This window comes from Daucus carota, chromosome 6, assembly GCF_001625215.2.
Source record: "Daucus carota subsp. sativus chromosome 6, DH1 v3.0, whole genome shotgun sequence".
In the NCBI taxonomy this organism is placed as follows: domain Eukaryota; kingdom Viridiplantae; phylum Streptophyta; class Magnoliopsida; order Apiales; family Apiaceae; genus Daucus; species Daucus carota.
Window position 1 is genome coordinate 23,688,485 of NC_030386.2, and position 20,225 is coordinate 23,708,709.

The following is a 20,225-nucleotide window of genomic DNA, read 5'->3' on the forward strand; positions in this document are numbered from 1 at the left end:
AAATATAATTTGATATATTATTTTAAATTATTTTTTCTTCTAAATGAAAATTTAATATCTAAATTTTTATAAAAAAAGAAAATTTTGGAAAAAAAGTTATAAAACTATTTTTTATATACGCCTTAAAATGCGTGTCGAGTAATGCAAAAAAGTGTAAAGAAATGAGATGGACAGAGGGAGTATCATTTTTCAAAAATTCACTCCGTCCTCTTTTACATATTTTTTTGAAAAATTTAACATACTTTTAAGAAAAATATTCAAAATTTATTTAAAAAAATTAACTTGCAATGAAAGATTATTGGAAGTTGCCTTTCCATTACCCATTTCTTTAAATCAGCAAAAGGTTCCAACTTCTAAATATCACGTCGATACTCGGACTTGGATGAACACCTGCTCATAACCATAATTATCCATTCAAAACGACTCATAAAAGCTTCTCATGCAACACCCAAAAGGGCCACAGCTATCAAATAAAGACATCTGCAGCTTGATGTACGCACAGTTGCACACCCGTTCATCATTATAAATGGTCCTCAAAATCAACTCATGTAATAAGCTATTCACATAAATCGAACATATCAAGCAGATAATGACACATATACAGGCACAAATAATCCATAAATTTAAGGCTATATACCCAGCACACCAGAAAGAATGACATGATCCCACAAGTTTAAGCAAGATATCCATTGTAGTTTAGAAGCAGCATTCTTCAAACAGACAGCAGCAGCAGAGGGCAGCCAAACTACACATCACATAAAAGAAAGAACATAGTTATAGAGCCTTCGCCAAATACTTTATACCATACGTAGATTAATCCGTAAACCGTAAAACAATACAGATAACTCGGAGTCATGCAGTAAAATAGTTAAAACAATAGCATATTAATCTTAAGAGTATGGTGGTTCTAAGTTTTAGAACGTAAATCAACACAAAAATGATGTTCTAATAGCCTAGGTGTTGTGTTCTTTGGTAATTAATTCCATCTGACAATTCATAATGAATTAAACAAATCACATATATTTAATAGCTGCTACACACAAACTGAATCGTGCTGCATTGAATATGATGCTGCAGGTACCACAACTACAATCTCCATAATCAACTAGACATTCTTGTGTTTAGAAAATTTATTACTAATTTCAAGTAACTTGATTGACTGAACTTGAAATTTTCTCAATTTGTCACCCTGCAAGCTCATAATTCATTTAATTTAATTCTCAGATTTTCAGCCAGTCACCAAAGATCCTAGATGCATTCAAATTAATAATAAGATAAAATGATATGTCACTCTAATAACAAAGGTACACATGTATATGAATACCAAAACTAATTATAAGAGCGTGCAAAATTGCAACAATCTTCATATAATGAAAATCCGAACTTCTGTTAGTGTCTTATTTTTGTTTTTAAAAATTTAACTCTAGAAAAAATGCATAGGATCACTAAAAGATAATTTATAATCAAGTCCCAGCGTCATTCCAGCAAGCTCTGGTGATAGTATAACATTGTAACTTATCGATCTGGCTCATGATACAATAACCAACCTTTCAAACAAATAGGAATAATAAGAAACAGGAAAATATTCCTGTGTCTTATTTAGTTCACAATAAATCAAGATAATAACTTAATCCAACAGTCCAAACCAAATTAGCTATACTTAGCGTTTAGCAAATGAAACCACACAAACAATTGCTCTCACATTTCGTGTGCCACTACGCAATGGATACCTGGGGTGTGCCCTCTCCATGCCACAAGGGGCTGTTTGGCTAATCTTATTTTTCAGAAATAAGGGCTTATTTTTCAAATAAGTGGTCGTCAGACAGGCAAAATAAAATTCTAATATACAAGAAAGAAGACATACATGTTTCAGTTATAAAAATAGATGGAACTTCAATGAATGAGTTATTAGTTAACTACAAATGGAAGCTTAATTCATGCCACGTCATCAAAAAGCAGGTTAAGTAGCATTTAATTTAACCTATGATTGGCACTTGGCAGCATATACTGCTGCCCTCTCCATGCCACAAGGGGCTGTTTGGCTAATCTTATTTTCCAGAAATAAGGGCTTATTTCTGGAGAAAAGTACATAAAGCTCTACTTTTTCTGAAATAAGCCCTTAATGTTTTGTCGAAGAACGAATATGAAACACCTCTTTAACATTTATATCTAATAAAATTATAGTAAAATGCATTTTAAAAAAAATAAAATAATAAGGGCTTATTTTTCAAATAAGTGATCGCCAAACAGGCAAAATAAAATTCTAATATACATGAAACTATGAAAGAAGATATACATGTTTTAGTTATAAAAATAGATGGAACTTCAATGAATGAGTTATTAATAAACTACAAATGGAAGCTTAATTGGCGGCATATGAATTTCCAAACCGTCAATTCTTATAAATTTCATATATTCCCACGTGCAAGATGCCGCACCCAAATGTCCCCATACCGGCACCCTTGATTGATAAAAGTTAAATTGAAAGTGTCCAATAGATTATTTATTTCTAACTTAGCCACACTATAGCGACCTAAACTTTATGGCATAGACAACAATTACAATTACTCCAGTCCATGGCCAAAACTTAAATCAAGCTACATCTGTTAACTTTGAATACATAATATGTTCTTGATGGTTTATGTCAGGATAGGTGTACGTACAACAGCTCATGGATAGATACCTTGCACTACTATAAGAAGAATTGAAGAATTAGTGCTATGAAAATTTTCTCCTCTAATTAACTTAAACATATAGATGAAACGAACTCCAGTTTTTTGCAATTCTCACAAACGTGATACATGCAACTCAATAATTTGATCGAGGTCCTCGGCGATAATTGCCTATATAAGCCTTAAAGACAAACTCATATAACAGCGTAATCCCAAGGCCTGGTAGGAACTAGAAAGACAACTGAATGAAACAGAAAAACATAGTGTCCACTTTGTGAAGTGCAACGCATAACCTGAATCAGCATATCATACAATTGCATATCATATAATTTACACTCAAACAGTGCTGTCAATCACCCGACTATTATTGTTGATCGATGATAAAGTCTTAATAATATTCTCTTAACATCAGTATAAACATGATTAACTCAACAACGGAAGAGGGTCTCATTAGTAAATCGATGCTTGGGCCAACATATCGCAATTCTCGAGTATTTGTGAGAGCTTTGGAGCGAGGAACAAACATTAAAGTTTATTAAAAATCAAACGGAGGTGCTAGATTTTGTCAACTGGACTCTGGGGTCTATCACATTTAGAGATGCATCCCTACTAGCATTTCAGAAATAGGTCCTAGCTGAGTAAAAATATTAGGAGTTGTGGTTTTTAAAGTAGATATAAATACCCAGTTGCATATGAATTACTGACAGACTGGTACCATTAATAATTAATAAATCACGTAATAGGAGAAAGCTAACAAATAAATTAGTTTCACATATGTAGCTAGGCGAGGCATAATCAGAACCACTAATGGAATTGCACTTTCTACTTGTCAACTGAAAGGGTGATTTGCAGGAGGTAAAATATATAAGAATCAACATTATCCAAATCAATAGTACCCTCAAACAAATTATAGATGAAAAATTCTCAAATATTATACAGCCAATCCCCACATGTATCACTAAATCAATTTCCTATAGATATCTAGTTGAAGTATTTAACAATGGATTTTAAAACTTATATATTCACTTTCATGACAAAAGTTCTATGGAGACCGTTGTTTCATCGGAGACTGTAGAGATCATTCAAATTTTTGATTAAAATATTGAAAAAAGTATCCTTTCACAAAAGATATTATCGAAAGATCATTGTTTTATTGAAAATCATTAAAATCTTGTATGCTCTTTGAGCAGAACATGTTCTGTATTTTGCAAAACATATTGTGCAGAACAATATGTTTAGCAATATTTTGTTTCCAAAACTTACATAATTTTCAGAGATATTTCATGAAATAGTAGGTCTACTAGCATATGTTTCATAAGATAATACATTTCATAATGGCCGTGTTTGGAAGTCAGAGGTTTTGGATAAAATTAGAGGTTTGGGATGTTTTAGAGGTTTGACCATTTCAATCCGCTAATGCTAGTGTTTGATAGTTAGCGGATTGAAGTAGAGATTTGCCTCAAAAAGCTAATTTTCAAAAAACTACTTTGAGGAGCTTTTTGGATCAGAGGTTTTGAAATGTGTCACAAAAATCTAATCAAACAGCTATTTACCAAACAGTTTTACAATAAACAGCTAATTCAATCCGCTAGTCAACACATCTATTTCAATCAACTGGTCAAAACATCTAATTCAATCCGCTAAAAGCTAACCACTAACCGTTAATTCCCAAACAGGGCCAATGTTTTACACACAGAACATAAATGGTCTCCACGGTCTCCGATGAAATAGTGGTCTCCATAGAACTTCACTTTCACTTTCATTCACCATTATGTATATATATGTAACTAAATTATAATACCATGGTCCTTCATCAAGCTTGGGTCCACCAGTCATGTGAATGCCAGAAATTATTCAATAAGCTTGAGTCATCACTGGGGTAACGAGTCTATTATACTCTGTCGTCTATTCTACAAATTTATTGTATTTTCCTCATAAATGAAATTGATTTCAAAAACACTAGAATATGATTTAACAGGCTAGATATATAAACTCATGGGCCAAATGAATTTCATCCAACACTGTCTTTTTTTCCTCAAAAGCCATATGTCCATCACCCCTTGGTCTGTTTTTACTTGGTAATGGTAATCATGATTCATAATTCACTTTATTGGGAGTTTGTATTCAGTACGAGGATACAAGCCCGTAGGATTCTAATAACTAATTTTCTCAGTAAGTAACTATCTACCCTATAAGTACAACACACATATCTACTGCTTATATATAGTTAATGCATTAGCTTATTCTCGTGCCCTAATATGGTCGTGGATCAGTGGATATTCTATTACTCTCAAATCTAAATTTCTCCAGTTCAGCTTTTATCTTCGCCTAAAAATGGGTATCAAACACCAAATTATACATATATAGACATAGAGTACACAGAGTTGCACACTGAAATTACAAGTATTAATAGCAAGCTCATGTGGGAATTCACAAATAAAGTTGGACTCAAAACAGAAAAGATGACAAAACCCCAAAATTACAAATACCTGAATGGCTGAATATGACTAGAAGTCCGGAAATAAGGAAATAACTTATTCAGGGTAAGTTCAAGAAAAATTTGACAATGAACACGAAAGCATCTCCAAACTCTGTAATTGCTAAGCTACCTAAATGTAGAACTCGAGAAATTCAGATATTAACTAGATACATTTCCACTACAGTTAATAAAACCCACAAATAGATTATAAATTAGTAAAAAAAACAACAGTTGCGCATATAACCTAATTAGCACATACAAAAAGAGGGAAAGTAGTCCATACCATCCCCGTAAAAAGGAGGAACCATCATCGTGATGATCATGACAGTGATGATGGTGCTCATCATACTGGTAGACCTGGTAAGGAGGAAGTTGCTGAGGTGGAGGAGGAGGATACCCACCTCCATTGAAGTAGCCCTGATAACCTTGAGTCTGCGGTGCAGCATACGGGTAGCCAGGTGGCGCCTGAGGCGGGTAGGCATCGTATGGTGACGGAGGAGGTGGTGGTGCAGATGGGTATCCTGGTGGTGGACCATACCCTGAAGTAAACCCACAAATCAAATTAAATAAACCTAGAATGAAATCTCAACACTATCACAATTAGAACCATTCTTTCATTTCATTTTAAATTATAATAACCGGGTGATTTATATCGAGATTTATACAGTAAGAAGAGTATGTACAAAATGATGATCTGAAATACAGCAACTGAAGACAGAAAAGGAAAGAGATGAGAGAAGATATATGTGGATATGGAAACCTGGAGGTGGGTAATGACGGTAGGGATCTGGAGGAGAATTCTGGTAACCACTCATGCCTTCACCTTGATTATCGAATACCTGCTCTGGACGATGACGATGATGTTGTTAAGATTATAAGAACGTTGTTATGAACTCGAGTGTCTTCTCAGCGTGGTCAAACCAACAACTCATTATTTCATTCTTTTTATATTTATTACTATCATTATTAAAGGTAATGGTTATTTGTTATTTGAAATTTAATTTAATACTCCCTCCGTCCCTTTTTACATGTCCATTTTGACTTTTGACCAGTCAAATTGACTTTATTTTGACTGGACTTTACATATATCAGATAATTGACAAAAATAATAAAAATTATATCATTAGAAAGTATATTGAGTCTATTTCAATACGCAACTTTTAGATTTTAGAAATATTGGGTAGATAACTCGTAATGTTTAGTCAAAAATTGGTTAATTTGACTTCTCGAAAAGCAAAATGGACATGTAAAAGGGGACGGAGGGAGTATTACTTTATTAATTATATATACAATAATTTTTCTCATTGATTTCATTATTTTTATTTCTGAATTATAAATCAATTATTAAACTGAGGGTTATATTTCAAGATTTATTTTTTTATAAGAATGTGATAAACTTAAATTTTCGAATCAATTATTCTAACGTTTTGCTCTCAAACTAATTATTTTATTAAAAAAAACTAAACAAACATTATCTCATGTTTGATCTTGTTTCGTATTTAATCCTAATCCAATTATTTGTTTGAGTTTGGTTATCTCATGGTTATCTCGTATTTGATCCATAATTGTTTGAATCAATCTGAGCACGATTGGATAGCCCAGTGGTGGGTTTATCCTCTGTTGACCCGGGGCACCCGGGTTCGACTCTGGCTCACCTCGAGAATTATTAGAACAGATACTAAGTTGTAAGACATATAAGCCTGCATTGTCAAAAAAAAATCTTCATCCATTTGAGTCTTCATCCATTTGAGTTATCTCATATTTGATCCATATTTTTTGAATCAATCTTCATCCATTTGAGTTTATCCCATATCTGATCCCTACCTCTGATCCATACCTGATTGTGAACTTAAATTGAAAGAATGGAGTCGCGGTAAGAAAATAGCTACTACGGAACTACGGATTTTATGGATGAAGCTTAACAAAAAAAACTGAGCTGAAATTAACAAGCTCAGACTCGAATCTTAGCTATGAAAAATGACTCTTCAAAAAAAAAAATAGAAACTGAAATTTGACTTATTTTGTTCTATCAACCCCTCAAACACAAATCAATCACTTGAGTAAATAGACTCTGTAGGTGAATGATAGTGACTGATGTAACCACCAAATTTCATCAGAAACTAAACAGCCCAGATATACTTCCCAAGAAACCAGGAGTTAATCAAAGTTAAAATGGAGTAAATAAAAAATTCCCAGGAAATGTACCCACCAAAGGGAAAATTACAAAGGCAACTAATGTTCATAACTACGAAGCAGTCACTTCAACTAAATTAAATTTCTTTAATACTACACTTTTTCCTCAAAGATGTCCAGCATAATCCTCATACTATTATGTGCCTGTCCAGCAAAAAACTAAAAGTAAGTTACAACTTCACCAGTAGATTTTCTTTTAAAAGGTGAAATTTCCCCCTAGAGAAGAACACAAGGTGGAGCAGCTTTCACAGAGGAAGCCACAGTGATGCAATTTGGTAGTATAGTTGTCGACTAGGAAATGGATGGTAAGAAGCTTGTACAATCTCTAGATTAGCGTTTCTTCTTGCCTCCCTTTGCAGCACTGGACTTGGATGGGCTTGCAACCAAGTAGATGAACAATACCACAATAGAGATCACAGATACTAGTGACCCATATTTTGCCAACAACCTCTGCAAATTATTGAAAAATACATTGTAAGAGCGGATAAACAGATTTTGTAAATACTTTATGATGTTTAACACTCAGTTAAGAAGCCAGGCTGAAGATTATTAAAATGAACCAACTGTTTTTTAACAACTAGAATGTTAGTAGGTTCATATCAATTTCCACCCCCACCCAAAAAAGAATTACACGAACTTTTTTAGCACAACATGAGGAGAAATCTGATATCCCATCCCATAACTATTAGTCTATCACATTGAACATTCAAAGTTACTCTACTAACATCCAGCAATTGTTCCTGACACACTTGGAACCTACATAGTCAATCCAACATAAAACCCAAAGTCCTCAACCACAACAAAAGCCACACCTTTCCCACACACCGAATAAATAAAATAGCAACATTTAAAGAAACTTTGTACGAGTCATCACACAAATATTTAAATGCAACAAAACCCGCAAATATGATGAAAATATTAAGATATATGACACCTCGACATTCAAACATACATTGTTGTGCAAACACAACAATAAATACACATGCAGTAGGGGAAAAAAAGAAAGAAGAATATCAGCAACTAAATAGTGAGATGATACCTTGGCCTGGAAAGAATGGGCAGCACCATACAGGAGCACATGCAGAAACAGAACACTTCTTAGTCAAACTGATGTCTTAGATTTGCCATATAAATAAACTTAAGAAACTTACCAGGTCAAACTTCTTCTCAACAGGCCTATCAGCTAGGAGGTTCAGAGGTAGAAGTGGAGTTGAAAATGCCTCCTAATTAGACAACAAATTGCACATTAGATTACCTATTGTATATGTTTTTTGGGATATCTGGGTCAAGAAATAACAAACCTGTAGAGCAGTTTTTGTTGGAACACGGAATCTGATAATTGCTGGTGTAGCATAGAACACTGTCTGTAGTTTGGACTCCAATTCAAAAGTGTGTGATAGAAGAGCACCACTGGATACAAAAAAAGTTAGCTTGGTAAATAAATGAGTTCAAAAAAATAGCTCAAGAATTTGCATCAGTATATTGCTGCCAATGAGCAAGGAGAAATCAGTACTTACGCATCAAGCCTTTCCCATGACGTTGAAGTATTACCACTGACTATATTGAAATAGTCACTGGACCAGCTATCATCATTCAAACTAACATCATAAGCAGTCCTGAACAGAGTAATTTAGATATATGTGAGTACTTATCCCAAAGATAAGTAGGACACAGCAAAAAAAATCACATCAACATTACTGCATTGCCAATAAAAACAACTTCATTATTCGATCCAAGCAGAATATTAAGCAATTCGTGGTTTCTCTTTGGTATTTCCTAATCATTGTAATAAGTATAGATATGACACAGCTGAATAGCTTCATTCAGAGGAAAGCAAGAGTTATAGCATCTAGAAACTAACACGCATGCAGATGATGATGATGATGTTAAAAAAGTGATTCATGCGATTTTAAATGGCTTTCAGGTCCTGAGATTTACATACAGGTAGTCAACCTCCTAAAATGAAGCCTTAATGATAGAATATATGGCCCCACAGACTTCTTCATGCTAAACACTAATGCAGAACTCAGAACTCGAGACATTTGGGTAACATTCAGCAATATTATGATTAAAGTAGTTGCTTTTACATTATGGATCGTGTAATAAAGCAATTCTTCAACAGTTACCAAGACAGAACAGCTTGCTGAAATGAAGATTGAGTCCTTGGGCCATCATTAATACAAAATCCCAATTGGCATTGGATGCTTAACCAACACTGGAAAAAAGAAATGTACTGTAGGCTACACTGATGAATATAAAGAATGCTAAGTATGACCATCTTTAGAACTTGGTATTTTAATTTTTTTTCCAATTTCATTCTCACGTACATCCACCAGCAGATCTAGCTATAATAAAGTTATATGCAGGCACAGCATTCTACCATAGTAGTAGCAATTAAGATTTATTAAAAAAAAATCCTCTTCCATTATCCTGTACTACAGATTAAATATCTACAGAAGAAAATTTTGAAATTCACAGGAGATTGAACATCGTGCATTAATCATCCAAAACAATCCATCACAACTTTAAACTTCCATTAAATATCATTTATTTTGCAAATGATGCAACTTTAAACAACAAAAGAGCAAACAACATTTGAATTGAAACACAACACAGTATGACCCTGTTTGGCAATTAGCAGTTAGCTGACTAAATTAGTTGTTTTGACTAGGTAATTGAGATAGATGTTTTGACTAGCGGATCGAATTAATTGTTTGGTATGAAAATGTTTGGTAAATAGCTCCAAGTAACTTTTTGAAAATTAGCTTTTTTAGTCCAAACAACTATTTCAATCAACTAACTATGAAACACCAATATTAGATGATTCACATGGTTCACATTGTCAATCCTCTAAATTTTTTTCTCTAATTTTTTCCCCCCAAACCTCTAACTTCCAACAAGGCCTATATATCAATCAATTAGACATATGAAGGTAAAAGAACAGACAACACCAAGCTGCTCTTGCTCTAATGTTATCACCCTCATCCCTTCAAAAGAGATTGAAGGTTCAGCCTTGTCAAAGGCAAACAGGCGTGAGTTGTTCAATTAGAGTAAGAGCATACAAACATCAAACAAAAGATGTAGCAGATCTACAAATCCTTCGGTTTACAACTAAAACCACTGATCTAACACTGCTCATCTCATCCATCAGTCAATATATAATTAACACCCTCCTTTTCATATATCAAAACTAATTTTCTTCCCAAAATTAATTCAATTACTTTCAATCCCCCGAAAATTCCCAACATTATCAACACAACTAAGAATTACAATCACATATACACTCACAGAAAAGTATACCGCTTGTAGATAGAACTATAAATCTAAATACACATACACAACAAACTAGATCACGGAAAAAATAACAGATCTAAAAAATTACAGCAAAATACATACAAATCTACACATATATAAACGATGATAAAGCGGATATATTGAAGAAGAATTAACATACGCAGATCCTTGATTATAGATATCGATAGATACAGAGACTCGTTCAGCGCCAGATTTGAGGCGATTAAGAGAAGCTTTCTTGTGCGCAACGATGAAAGGTCCTTCAGCGCAGCTCGCCAGGCTCGTTGACAGCACAACAACAGCTATTAATATCAAGTACTTGTTCATCAGATTCGCCATTTGAGCTCCTTAATTTGCTGAAACAGATACAGAAATAAATGAGATATGCGTGGAATTGATCTGGTAACAGTGAAAATCAAGGTTTTTAGGGTTCGTTATTACCTTGGATGAGATGGTAGGGATCGATGATCTGTACTGCACACAAGAAATACACACAACTAGTTGCAACTCTATGTGTAGAGTTTGGTTAAGTTGTTGACCGTACTGAACAGGGGTGGAATCGTGTTTGGGCCAATCCAATTTTGACACATCAAACCCTGGTTATTTTTATTTCATATATATTTCTTATTTTATTCATTAAAATCTCTGATATAATCGTAAATACATTAAGGAATTGCGTAACCAGATATAAGTTTCCCATTTAAAGCTTTTAAAAATGAAATACCTCCTTACGTTAGAATAATTTATAAATCAAACTAAATAATAATTTGCACCTTGTGATCAACTTTTGAATCCGCAGATAAGTGAGTAAGTTATTTCATAGAATAAGCTAGACAATAAAATATTTTATAATTACTAATACAAATATTTAATTTTAAAATATTCATATATCATATGAATTATTAAAATAAATATTTATTTTCAAAACACCAATTAAGCTACTTTCTCTAAAATAAGTATATTAAAACATGCCACGGACAACTAAACAAGGCCGGCTGCTTCAAATTATTTCCTGAGTAGGGCTGTAATTTGAGCCGAGCCGAGCCTAATTTGGGCCCAGTTTAATCGAGTCGAGTCAAGCTGGCACGGTTAATTAATCGAGTCTAAATCTTTGCCCGAACTCGACTCGGTTATTTTTACGAGTCGAGTCGAGCCGGCTCATTTAGCTAAACGAGTCGGTTTTCACGAGTCGAGCGAGTGAGCTCGTATAATTTTATACTTAATCAAGACCAAACCTCTATCCGAACTCGACTCGTTTAATTTCACGAGTCGAGTCCAGTCCAGTCAGCTCGTTTAATTAAACAAGCTGAAACTTTTGCCAAAACCCGGCTCGTTTAACGAGCCGAGCGAGCTCGCGAGCCGCCCGACTCGAATTATAGCTCTATTCCTGAGCATATGATTCAATTAACCAAAGCAATTGGAGTAATTTGCATCGAAAATCTGCAGCAAAGCATTTTTAGATCTGTTACCAAATTCTGCTCCTGCAACAAAAAGATATGATTAAATAGGAATGAGTCTCAATTTTTTATGACAAATTGTTATGAAACATGACGAAGAATTAAAATAAGTATTTCTTTCCGGCCGGTTAAAATTTGTAGTTCAAATAGTTTGAAATGAAATGATCTAATGAATGCCCTCAATTGGGGAGAATAATTTGGAATAATAATTTCATTTAATTCTTCCCAATTCAATTTTATCCAAATGAACCCACCCTCGTAGTCTTATGCAACCATCAAGTACATTACTTATATGTAAGCTGGTCTAAAGTTCACAGATGTTTTAGCCGTTTAATCCCTGTCTTTAGTCTGCTAAACTTCAGATTCGGCAGTGAGGGAGGTGCGTATCAGCGTATGTACTGTATTCCATTGCTTGACTGGAACAAAACAAATCTTGCTAGCAAACTTAAAACACAAGCGGTATGGAAACTACACTGGAGAGGCCTCTAACTAAGAAAAATGAGTACATCTACGCGAATAACGATAAACAATACATGAATTAATATTGTGGCAGTCCAAGGCAAGAAGGTTATGAATTTATTGAGCTGGGCCTTCTTTAAATTTTTCGCAATTTAAAGAGTACTTGGAAACCATTTAGAACACAGTTTTGGTTCACCTGGAATTTTACAAGCATATCACTAAAGTGACCAATTCTCATAAAACCGCCCCATATGACCCATATGAGAGGTGGAAAAAAGCACTTCTGTCCACTCCCACCACAAAATAAGTGATTGCACAATTCATAACCAACTCACGACCCCTTATATGCGCAGCCAGTTTGCCATCGACAGTTCTGAGAGGCGACGACGCAGGAAACAGAGAAGAAACACATTATGCAGTGCCAAATTACCTCAAATTTTGATGGGAGCATATGAATTCATCGCGAGGGCAAAATCTTAGCCAAGGCCATGACATGAAAGAATATATAATATGTTACCCACTTGTCTAGCAAAGAAGAGTTGAAATAACATAATAAGAGAAAAAATATGGATCAAGGGCTCCTAATCAGAATTGGATGGCTTAGGGTGTTTAGGGTGGGGGTTGAAAAGATTTTTCACACCAGCACTTGGCTTGTAATATTGTGCAAATATTTTGTTTATTTTTTTATCTTTCCGAGGACCAGCTTCTTTATTCATGACTGGTGGTGTGTCGTCGTTCTTTGATTCCACCCTAACACATGCCTGCATTTTGAAAAGTTCAGAAATCAATCAATGAAAGATATCCATATCAATTTCTTCTAATTTAACCATCAAATTCCAGAGGCTTATATCTGTATTATCCATATCAACCGTAAATCTCTACTACAAATTAAACAAGTTATGTCTTAAGTTTGATTCCAGTACTTAAATACATACATTGACCTAATTACTCTGTTTTCTCAGACTTTAGCTGTAAACCCAGCAGGCCAGCACAAACTAATGCGAACATACAAATATACGGGAAATTTTTGTTTGATGTAAATTACCTCTCCGTTGCAAATATAATCATATTGTGCTTCTGTCTTGTTGGTTTCTTTCATTTCTCCTTTTTTCTTACCTGCATTTGTTGAATTATTCGTGTTATGATAATGAAATGATAGATGATGCATGCATAAATGTTACTTAATTAGCATTGCAATTTCATAGAATGGAATGCATGCATGTTCAAAATTGACACATCCACACAATATTCAAAGGGATGGACGGATGATAATAATATATTGATTTTTCTAGTGTGTGTCATGGACAAAAACTGACAACCATTTTTTGATTAGGGGAAGAATAATAAGAAGACAAACCGCCATTCTTGACGCTGCCTTCAACAGGACGCATAAAATCTCTGAAACTAGGCGATTTCATGAACATTGGACCGTCATAATCGGTATTCTTTTCTGATTCTTCATCCAACTGTTGGTAGATGTTATTAACATATGTGTTCTTCTCCTCATCATCCTTCTTTGAGCTAACGACGTCCTTTTTAGGCAAGGATGAGCTAACGACCTCTTTTGGCAACGATGAGTTATTTTTTTGGCCTTGGACAGGAATAATTTTTGAATTATCATGATCGTTACGATCAACCATCATGCGCGTATAGGTGGAGGGATCTTGCAACTCGCTGGTGGTTCTGTGAAAGGCTCCGCAGGATGCCACATTCAACCTTGACATTCCCACACCCATCTTGGCGGAGGAGATGGTGTCTGGGAAATGGTATTGTGGAAGAGAAGATTTTATGTAATTGGTGAAGAAAAAGAAATTAAAATTAAAGGGAGTGCATAAAAATAATGAGAGGAATTTAGTGGCAACAAGGAGTCATATGGGGGGATATTGGTCAGGGAAGTTTTGCCACTGTAGTTTCACCATTTGACAGGTATTTGTATAGTTTGTCCCCGACAATGTTGCTGGAGAAAACCGTGATTTTTGTAAGTTTAGCTGTTTAGGGGTTGAAACCAATTTTTTTTATAATCCTAGTGATATAGTTGTCTTTTTCAGTGTTGTGAGAGCGACTAACAATCATCAATCATCAGTACAGTTATACAAAGGAGAAGCATGGCCGTGTAAGTGGCGCCATTCACATCGCTCCGTTCTAATTTTTTAATTTTTTAGAATTTTTGGATGAAAAATATCAAAAATTAGAACTACCTTTTTTAGTTTCGGATATATTAGAAGTAAGTTTCAGAATCTGATTTTGTTTCAGATTATTTATATTATTTATGGAATATAGTAACTTGAAAGTTTTAATCTGTTTTTGTTTCTAAAGGAGAATCGAGGAGCGTGTAGGTGGCGCTCTCACATCGCTACGTTCTATTTTTCTAATTTCCTGGAATTTTTGGATGAAAAATATCAAAAATCAGAATTATTTTTCTTAGTTTCGGATATATTAGAAGCAAGTTTCAGAATCTGATTTTGTTTCAGATTATTTATATTATTTATGGAATATAGTAGCTTGAAAGTTTTAATCTGATTTTGTTTCTAAAGGAGAATCGAGGGGCGTGTAGGTGGCGCCTCTCACATCGCTTCGTTCTATTTTTCTAATTTTTTAATTTCCTGAAATTTTCGGATGAAAAATATCAAGATTAGAACTACCTTTTTTAGTTTCAGATATATTACAAGTAAGGGTAGTTATAGACCGCTATATCACGGATTTAAGTTAGATGTTTTTTGCACAATCAATCCAAAAAATTGGAGGAAAAAAAACATAAATAAAATTAAAATCCGTCGTGTTTTGAAATGTTAATTATGTGTAGAAATTTATTTTCATTTTTCACCATGAATTATAGTCCAATTTTGCAATTTTATATATTAGTATTGGTATTACATCAAGATTTTTATAATATAAAATTTATTTTATCCTACAAATATTAATTTTTAATTATTAAAATACCTTTTATAAACAGCCACAAAATTATTGCATTCTAAAAATATTAATATTGAGTCGCTTGTCAAAAAAAATATTGAATCATTAATATAATTTTTATAAGCCCCGCAACGCGCGGCTTCTCAACTAGTTATTACTGTGTTTTAATTACATGAAAGGTTTTATTGATTGAGCTTTTATATACCGATTTTCTAGTGGCACACACTAACGATAACTTTTTAGTTAGGTGTTAGAGTATCTCCAAGCTCCAATCATAAAAAGCCTTTAGCTAAAAGCTTAGTTGGCGTGTCATTAATAAAAATTATAGCTAATCTCTTCAAAAACTGACACTCCAATCACATCAATCTCTAATCTATAATTATATAGCCAACTTCCTATATATGATTATATTTGTCGATCTTCTGCAGGTCTGTAAAAAATCGGTAGAAAGATTACACATTATCTGTTACTATATTAAACTGATATACTCTATTTCTAACAATCTAAATATTAATAACATACTATTTTTAAATTATAACCAACCAAAACAAATTTTACATATTATCTTACAGGTTCAATTTAGCCTATAATTATAATCAACACCATTGGAGATACTCTTAATTTTTATTAGTTCTAATTTTATTAAATAATATTCTCTATATCTCATTTAATTGTACACGTTATTTTTGACATGTTTTTAAATCTCTTTTAAAATATTACAGAACTATACTTTATAGGAGCTCTCGAAATGCGTGAATAAATTTTATCCTCCTCACTCCCCAAATTTTTAAAATTGTTTCTATCTTTTCTAAACGGATAAAAAACGAAATTTCTTCTTTAAAAGAAAAGCTGTGATTCGATGATTCCAAACAAACACAATTTTGTCAAATTTCTTGTCACGCTTTCCTAATTTTTCAAAAACGAGTTAAAGAAAAATAAAAAAACGTTTTTATTAAAGAAAAGTTCAGCTTCTCCTGGGCAGGCACAATATTTTGTTGAAAACTCTGTCGAGTGCCAAGTGCCTGCAGTTAGTCATTTGACTCGCTTTCTAGATAAAACCATCTTTTCCCATTATCATGACCGAGTACAGTTACAGTATGACTGAGCTCTATTGTTTAGACTGACCCCCTCCATGGGTTACAGATGCACGTGAATGGTGATGACCGGTTTTTTCAGACATAAATACACGCCCTCACGAACTTATAAATTGATAACTTAAAAAAGAGGGGAATAATCACCCTAATATATCCCATGATTTAAGTGCTATGAATTATGTCAACAACTTGAAAATGAAATTGAAACCAACTGTTGAACCATTGTTAATTTAGTTGATTTTTCTTCTGTATCACCAAAATGTGTCGCAACACGTATCTCTGTATATAAGTTGGGTCGTATAATTTTTTTTTTGACGAACAATATGAATTTTATTAATGCGATAAATCGCTACTCAGAACGTTCTTAACACCAAATAGTCACTAAAACAGCTAAAGACTGATTTAGTTCGTAAATTACAAATTCCATCATATCTTGCTAGAAGACAGCAACTATCACACATCAGTATTACACACAGTAACTACTCACACTGGGAACAAAACAAAAAGAAATTTGATTGAAGAAAGTATTACAGTAGATCAATCTTGACCAGAAACAAGCAAGCCTAATAGTAAACACTGTAAATTCATAGAAATGTCTCCTCATCGTTGCTAGAACATAACGGGGATGGCAAAGGAGAAGATTCCACTTCAGTAGCGTTATTTATACTCATCATCTCCACACCTTCTGCTACATCCATCTTCTTCGTATTCTCCCTCGTATTTTTCACCCTACCGTTTCTTTTTCTCTGATATACGCGATACGCGACCCAGTTATCGAAATCCTACACCACAAGAATTTCGATTTTCAATCAGAATTTTTTATCTTTTTTTTTTCTAAAGATTTTACTATAGATCATAGAAGGAATTGGCGAGTATATATTTATTTATTTAACGGTTTGTCTGGTGTGTGTCATGGACGCATGCTAAGAATTAAATTCTATTCCTCTAGCTCATTTTGATTGATGTGATTATTATATATGCAGCGAGATTCACTGTTATTAAAAAATAAGAACCAATCAAAATGAATTGAATATAGTATGTGTTCATGGAAACATCATAGAAAAACCGTTTATTTAATACCTCGAATTGAGAAGGCAGAAGGCGGTACTCTTGCATGCACCAAGAAGTCTTTTGCTTTTCTTCGTACAGAACAAATAATTTCTTCGTTCCAACAACAATACTCCTCCTATGAGCCACATCAACACTGATAGCTCTCTCTTTCCCCGCTTGCTTCCAGTAACTCGACTCGTTGCTTATATAATTTATTCTGCTCCTGCATGTCTTCGAATAATCCCAGCTTCTCTTGCAGAAATAATATCTCCTCTGCTCCACATCACCTGCACAAATATAAGTAGCTTATCAGAACCAAACTTTTCAAAATTCCAAAAACATGTGTATTTTAATTTGTAAATATTAATTAATTTGTACCTGGCAAATGAGAGGGGTGGGATTGAAAAATCTCATCGATTTGAGGAATGAAGGCTGCAGGTAAAGGCAGAGATTGAGCTTTGGGCATCAAGTAGTAAAGAATGAGCTCTTCATCAGTGGGACGGAACCTGAATCCAACGGGGAGTTGCAGCTCTTCTCCATTTCTGCCCACTATACAGTTCTTCTCCATCAAAATAATAATTGATGGCACCTTTCAGCTTGGTCTTTGGCTTTTCAAGTTTGTTTTTCTTCAGATATTATTTATTTTCTTCAGATTAGAGCCTGTGTATCTGTCCTGCCATTTGATATATGAACTTTCATACAGCTGTTTCGTTCACTTTGTTGTTGGAATCTGTGTAACATGTATGGTCACAGTCTGTGAGAGAGAGAGAGATTGGGAGAGAGATTGTGTTGGAGAGTTGTGAGGAGAAAGAGAGAGGGAGAGAGAGAGAGAGAGAGAGAGAGAGATTGTGTTGGAGAGATTGTGAGGAGAGAAAGGAGTATATATATGTATGGAGTTTTGGGAGTACATGGAGTGAAGCAGGAAAGGAAGTGGAAAAAGCTGCACTTGGTTTTGGTTTGACTCGAGAATTTCTTGTGTGTTTTGTTGGATTCTTTGGAGTAGTAATAGTAGAACGTGTGTAGGCGGTCAACTAGCATGTGGTCCAATTATACGTATTCAACTCTAGTTGCGTCACGTGTGTGCAAGTTAACTCGATCATACGTCTATTAAACGCGTTTTATTTCTACTAGTAGGAACTAATTAGTGATTGTTTTTTTATCACGTTTCATTAGAGCAGTCAATATGTTTAAGTGGAGTTAATTAGTGTTTAAGACACGTTTTATTAGAACATTCATTCCCCTAAATAACAATCAGCTTCGCTGTCGGAGTAAGTCATTAAACTGATCAAATTACGCAAAATAGGTACAATAACACGTGTGGTGTGTCATAATTTTTTTTAATTATTATTCAATCACTATTCATAAATATTTGAATTCATATTAATTTATTATTTAATTTATCAAAACACATTTTCCCTCGCCTACTTCTCATTTATTTACAAATGGATTGAACACCAAAAATTAAAAAAAATATAAAATAGCAAAATAGAAAAGAAAAATGGGAAACTGATCAGATCATTAATATTTATTATAGTGAATATAATGGTAGGAGTGACTGTTTTTACTATTCTAATAACTAGTTCAGAAACCACGCGTTGCGGCGGTCTATTTAAAAATTATATTAATGATTCAATATTAATATTTATAAAATGTAATAATTTTTTGGTTGTTTTTAAAAAGTATATTAATAATTAAAAATTAATATTTGTAGGATAAAATAAATTTTATATTATAAAAATCTTGATGTAATACCGATACTAATGTATAAAATTGCAAAATTGGACTATAATTTATGTTGAAAAAATGAAAATAAATTTCTACACATAATAAACAATTTAAAACACGACGAATCTTAATTTTATTTGTGTGTTTTTTTTTTAAATAATCATGTTTTTGCATTGTCGCCTTCCTACAATTTTTTTGAATTGATTGTGCACAAAAACATCTAACTTAAATCCGTGAGATAGCGGAATATAACTACCCTTACTTGTAATAACCTTTATTTTTCAATATTGTATGAACAGTCTTCACTTAAAAGTTGCTTGAGCGGAGCAAACAGATAATGCATGAATAATATTTTCCTGTGTACAAAATAAATCATGTAAAAATTAACAACAAACATGTCCGATAAACAAAACAAATATTATAAAAGAATAACCAACAAACATACATCACTAATAGTTAATTTATTGATATCATCCATCAATATCATGTTAAGACTATATTCTTCTCCCGTATTTCGATTTGTCGACTCTCACGTAACAGTCTATAACTACCTTTTCTTGCAACAACCTTTATTTTTTTTTTAATACCGCATAAACAACCTTCACTTATCGTTGCAGAAGCACGGCACCATCGAGTTAGAAATCGAGCAAGAGAACTATCACCAGAGAAGGTAGAGTTGTGGTATTGAGAGAGAATAGGTTGTGTTTAGATGATCCAAACCCTACAACCTATAGGGGTATTTATAGGTGCAGAGAGACTTGTGTGTTAATCTTTCCCATAATTAAATAATATGAAACAAAATCAGATTAAAACTTTCAAGCTGCTATATTCCATAAATAATCTGAAACAAAATCAGATTCTGAAACTTGCTTTTAATATATCCGAAACT

The 20,225-nt window shown here is 33.6% G+C and overlaps 4 protein-coding genes across 4 annotated transcripts; all 4 read right to left on the bottom strand.

The window, feature by feature from the left end:
* Positions 1-391: 391 nt before the first annotated feature.
* On the bottom strand, positions 392-6,110 carry LOC108225125 (cysteine-rich and transmembrane domain-containing protein WIH2). Its single transcript, XM_017399941.2, has 3 exons — positions 5,912-6,110; positions 5,435-5,690; positions 392-745 (listed from the first exon to the last, which is right to left on the bottom strand). The coding sequence occupies exons 1-3, from the start codon at positions 5,964-5,966 to the stop codon at positions 697-699; spliced, it is 360 nt and encodes a 119-aa protein (XP_017255430.1). The 5' UTR covers positions 5,967-6,110; the 3' UTR covers positions 392-696.
* A 1,360-nt stretch (positions 6,111-7,470) lies between these two features.
* LOC108224419 (uncharacterized) lies at positions 7,471-11,219 on the bottom strand. The gene is made up of 7 exons (XM_017399040.2): positions 11,080-11,219; positions 10,799-10,994; positions 8,862-8,960; positions 8,646-8,754; positions 8,496-8,567; positions 8,384-8,389; positions 7,471-7,794 (listed from the first exon to the last, which is right to left on the bottom strand). The coding sequence occupies exons 2-7, from the start codon at positions 10,975-10,977 to the stop codon at positions 7,675-7,677; spliced, it is 585 nt and encodes a 194-aa protein (XP_017254529.1). The 5' UTR covers positions 10,978-10,994; positions 11,080-11,219; the 3' UTR covers positions 7,471-7,674.
* Positions 11,220-13,006: 1,787 nt separating this feature from the next.
* Positions 13,007-14,459, bottom strand: LOC108227078 (uncharacterized). Its single transcript, XM_017402073.2, has 3 exons — positions 13,912-14,459; positions 13,600-13,670; positions 13,007-13,315 (listed from the first exon to the last, which is right to left on the bottom strand). The coding sequence occupies exons 1-3, from the start codon at positions 14,288-14,290 to the stop codon at positions 13,136-13,138; spliced, it is 630 nt and encodes a 209-aa protein (XP_017257562.1). The 5' UTR covers positions 14,291-14,459; the 3' UTR covers positions 13,007-13,135.
* Positions 14,460-17,050: 2,591 nt separating this feature from the next.
* LOC108225257 (NAC domain-containing protein 41) lies at positions 17,051-18,465 on the bottom strand. Its single transcript, XM_017400085.2, has 3 exons — positions 17,990-18,465; positions 17,642-17,898; positions 17,051-17,343 (listed from the first exon to the last, which is right to left on the bottom strand). Exons 1-3 carry the CDS (start codon positions 18,177-18,179, stop codon positions 17,146-17,148), a joined length of 645 nt encoding a protein of 214 aa, XP_017255574.1. The 5' UTR covers positions 18,180-18,465; the 3' UTR covers positions 17,051-17,145.
* Positions 18,466-20,225: the final 1,760 nt, after the last annotated feature.

What these genes read in the sequence shown, in the direction of transcription:
- LOC108225125 (XM_017399941.2), bottom strand. Translation starts at nt 5,966, where the DNA reads ATGAGTGGTTACCAGAATTCTCCTCCAGATCCCTACCGTCATTACCCA. An exon ending in CCGTCATTACCCACCTCCAG is followed by an intron (nt 5,691 to 5,911) that starts GTTTCCATATCC and finishes GGTTTACTTCAG; the next exon opens with GGTATGGTCCACCACCAGGA. An exon ending in TCCTCCTTTTTACGGGGATG is followed by an intron (nt 746 to 5,434) that starts GTATGGACTACT and finishes TGTGATGTGTAG; the next exon opens with TTTGGCTGCCCTCTGCTGCT.
- LOC108224419 (XM_017399040.2), bottom strand. Translation starts at nt 10,977, where the DNA reads ATGGCGAATCTGATGAACAAGTACTTGATATTAATAGCTGTTGTTGTG. An exon ending in ATCTATAATCAAGGATCTGC is followed by an intron (nt 8,961 to 10,798) that starts GTATGTTAATTC and finishes TACTCTGTTCAG; the next exon opens with GACTGCTTATGATGTTAGTT. An exon ending in CAACAAAAACTGCTCTACAG is followed by an intron (nt 8,568 to 8,645) that starts GTTTGTTATTTC and finishes TTGTCTAATTAG; the next exon opens with GAGGCATTTTCAACTCCACT.
- LOC108227078 (XM_017402073.2), bottom strand. Translation starts at nt 14,290, where the DNA reads ATGGGTGTGGGAATGTCAAGGTTGAATGTGGCATCCTGCGGAGCCTTT. An exon ending in AGGCAGCGTCAAGAATGGCG is followed by an intron (nt 13,671 to 13,911) that starts GTTTGTCTTCTT and finishes CAACAAATGCAG; the next exon opens with GTAAGAAAAAAGGAGAAATG. An exon ending in ATTATATTTGCAACGGAGAG is followed by an intron (nt 13,316 to 13,599) that starts GTAATTTACATC and finishes TTCAAAATGCAG; the next exon opens with GCATGTGTTAGGGTGGAATC.
- LOC108225257 (XM_017400085.2), bottom strand. Translation starts at nt 18,179, where the DNA reads ATGGAGAAGAACTGTATAGTGGGCAGAAATGGAGAAGAGCTGCAACTC. An exon ending in CCACCCCTCTCATTTGCCAG is followed by an intron (nt 17,899 to 17,989) that starts GTACAAATTAAT and finishes ATATTTGTGCAG; the next exon opens with GTGATGTGGAGCAGAGGAGA. An exon ending in TTCTGCCTTCTCAATTCGAG is followed by an intron (nt 17,344 to 17,641) that starts GTATTAAATAAA and finishes CTTGTGGTGTAG; the next exon opens with GATTTCGATAACTGGGTCGC.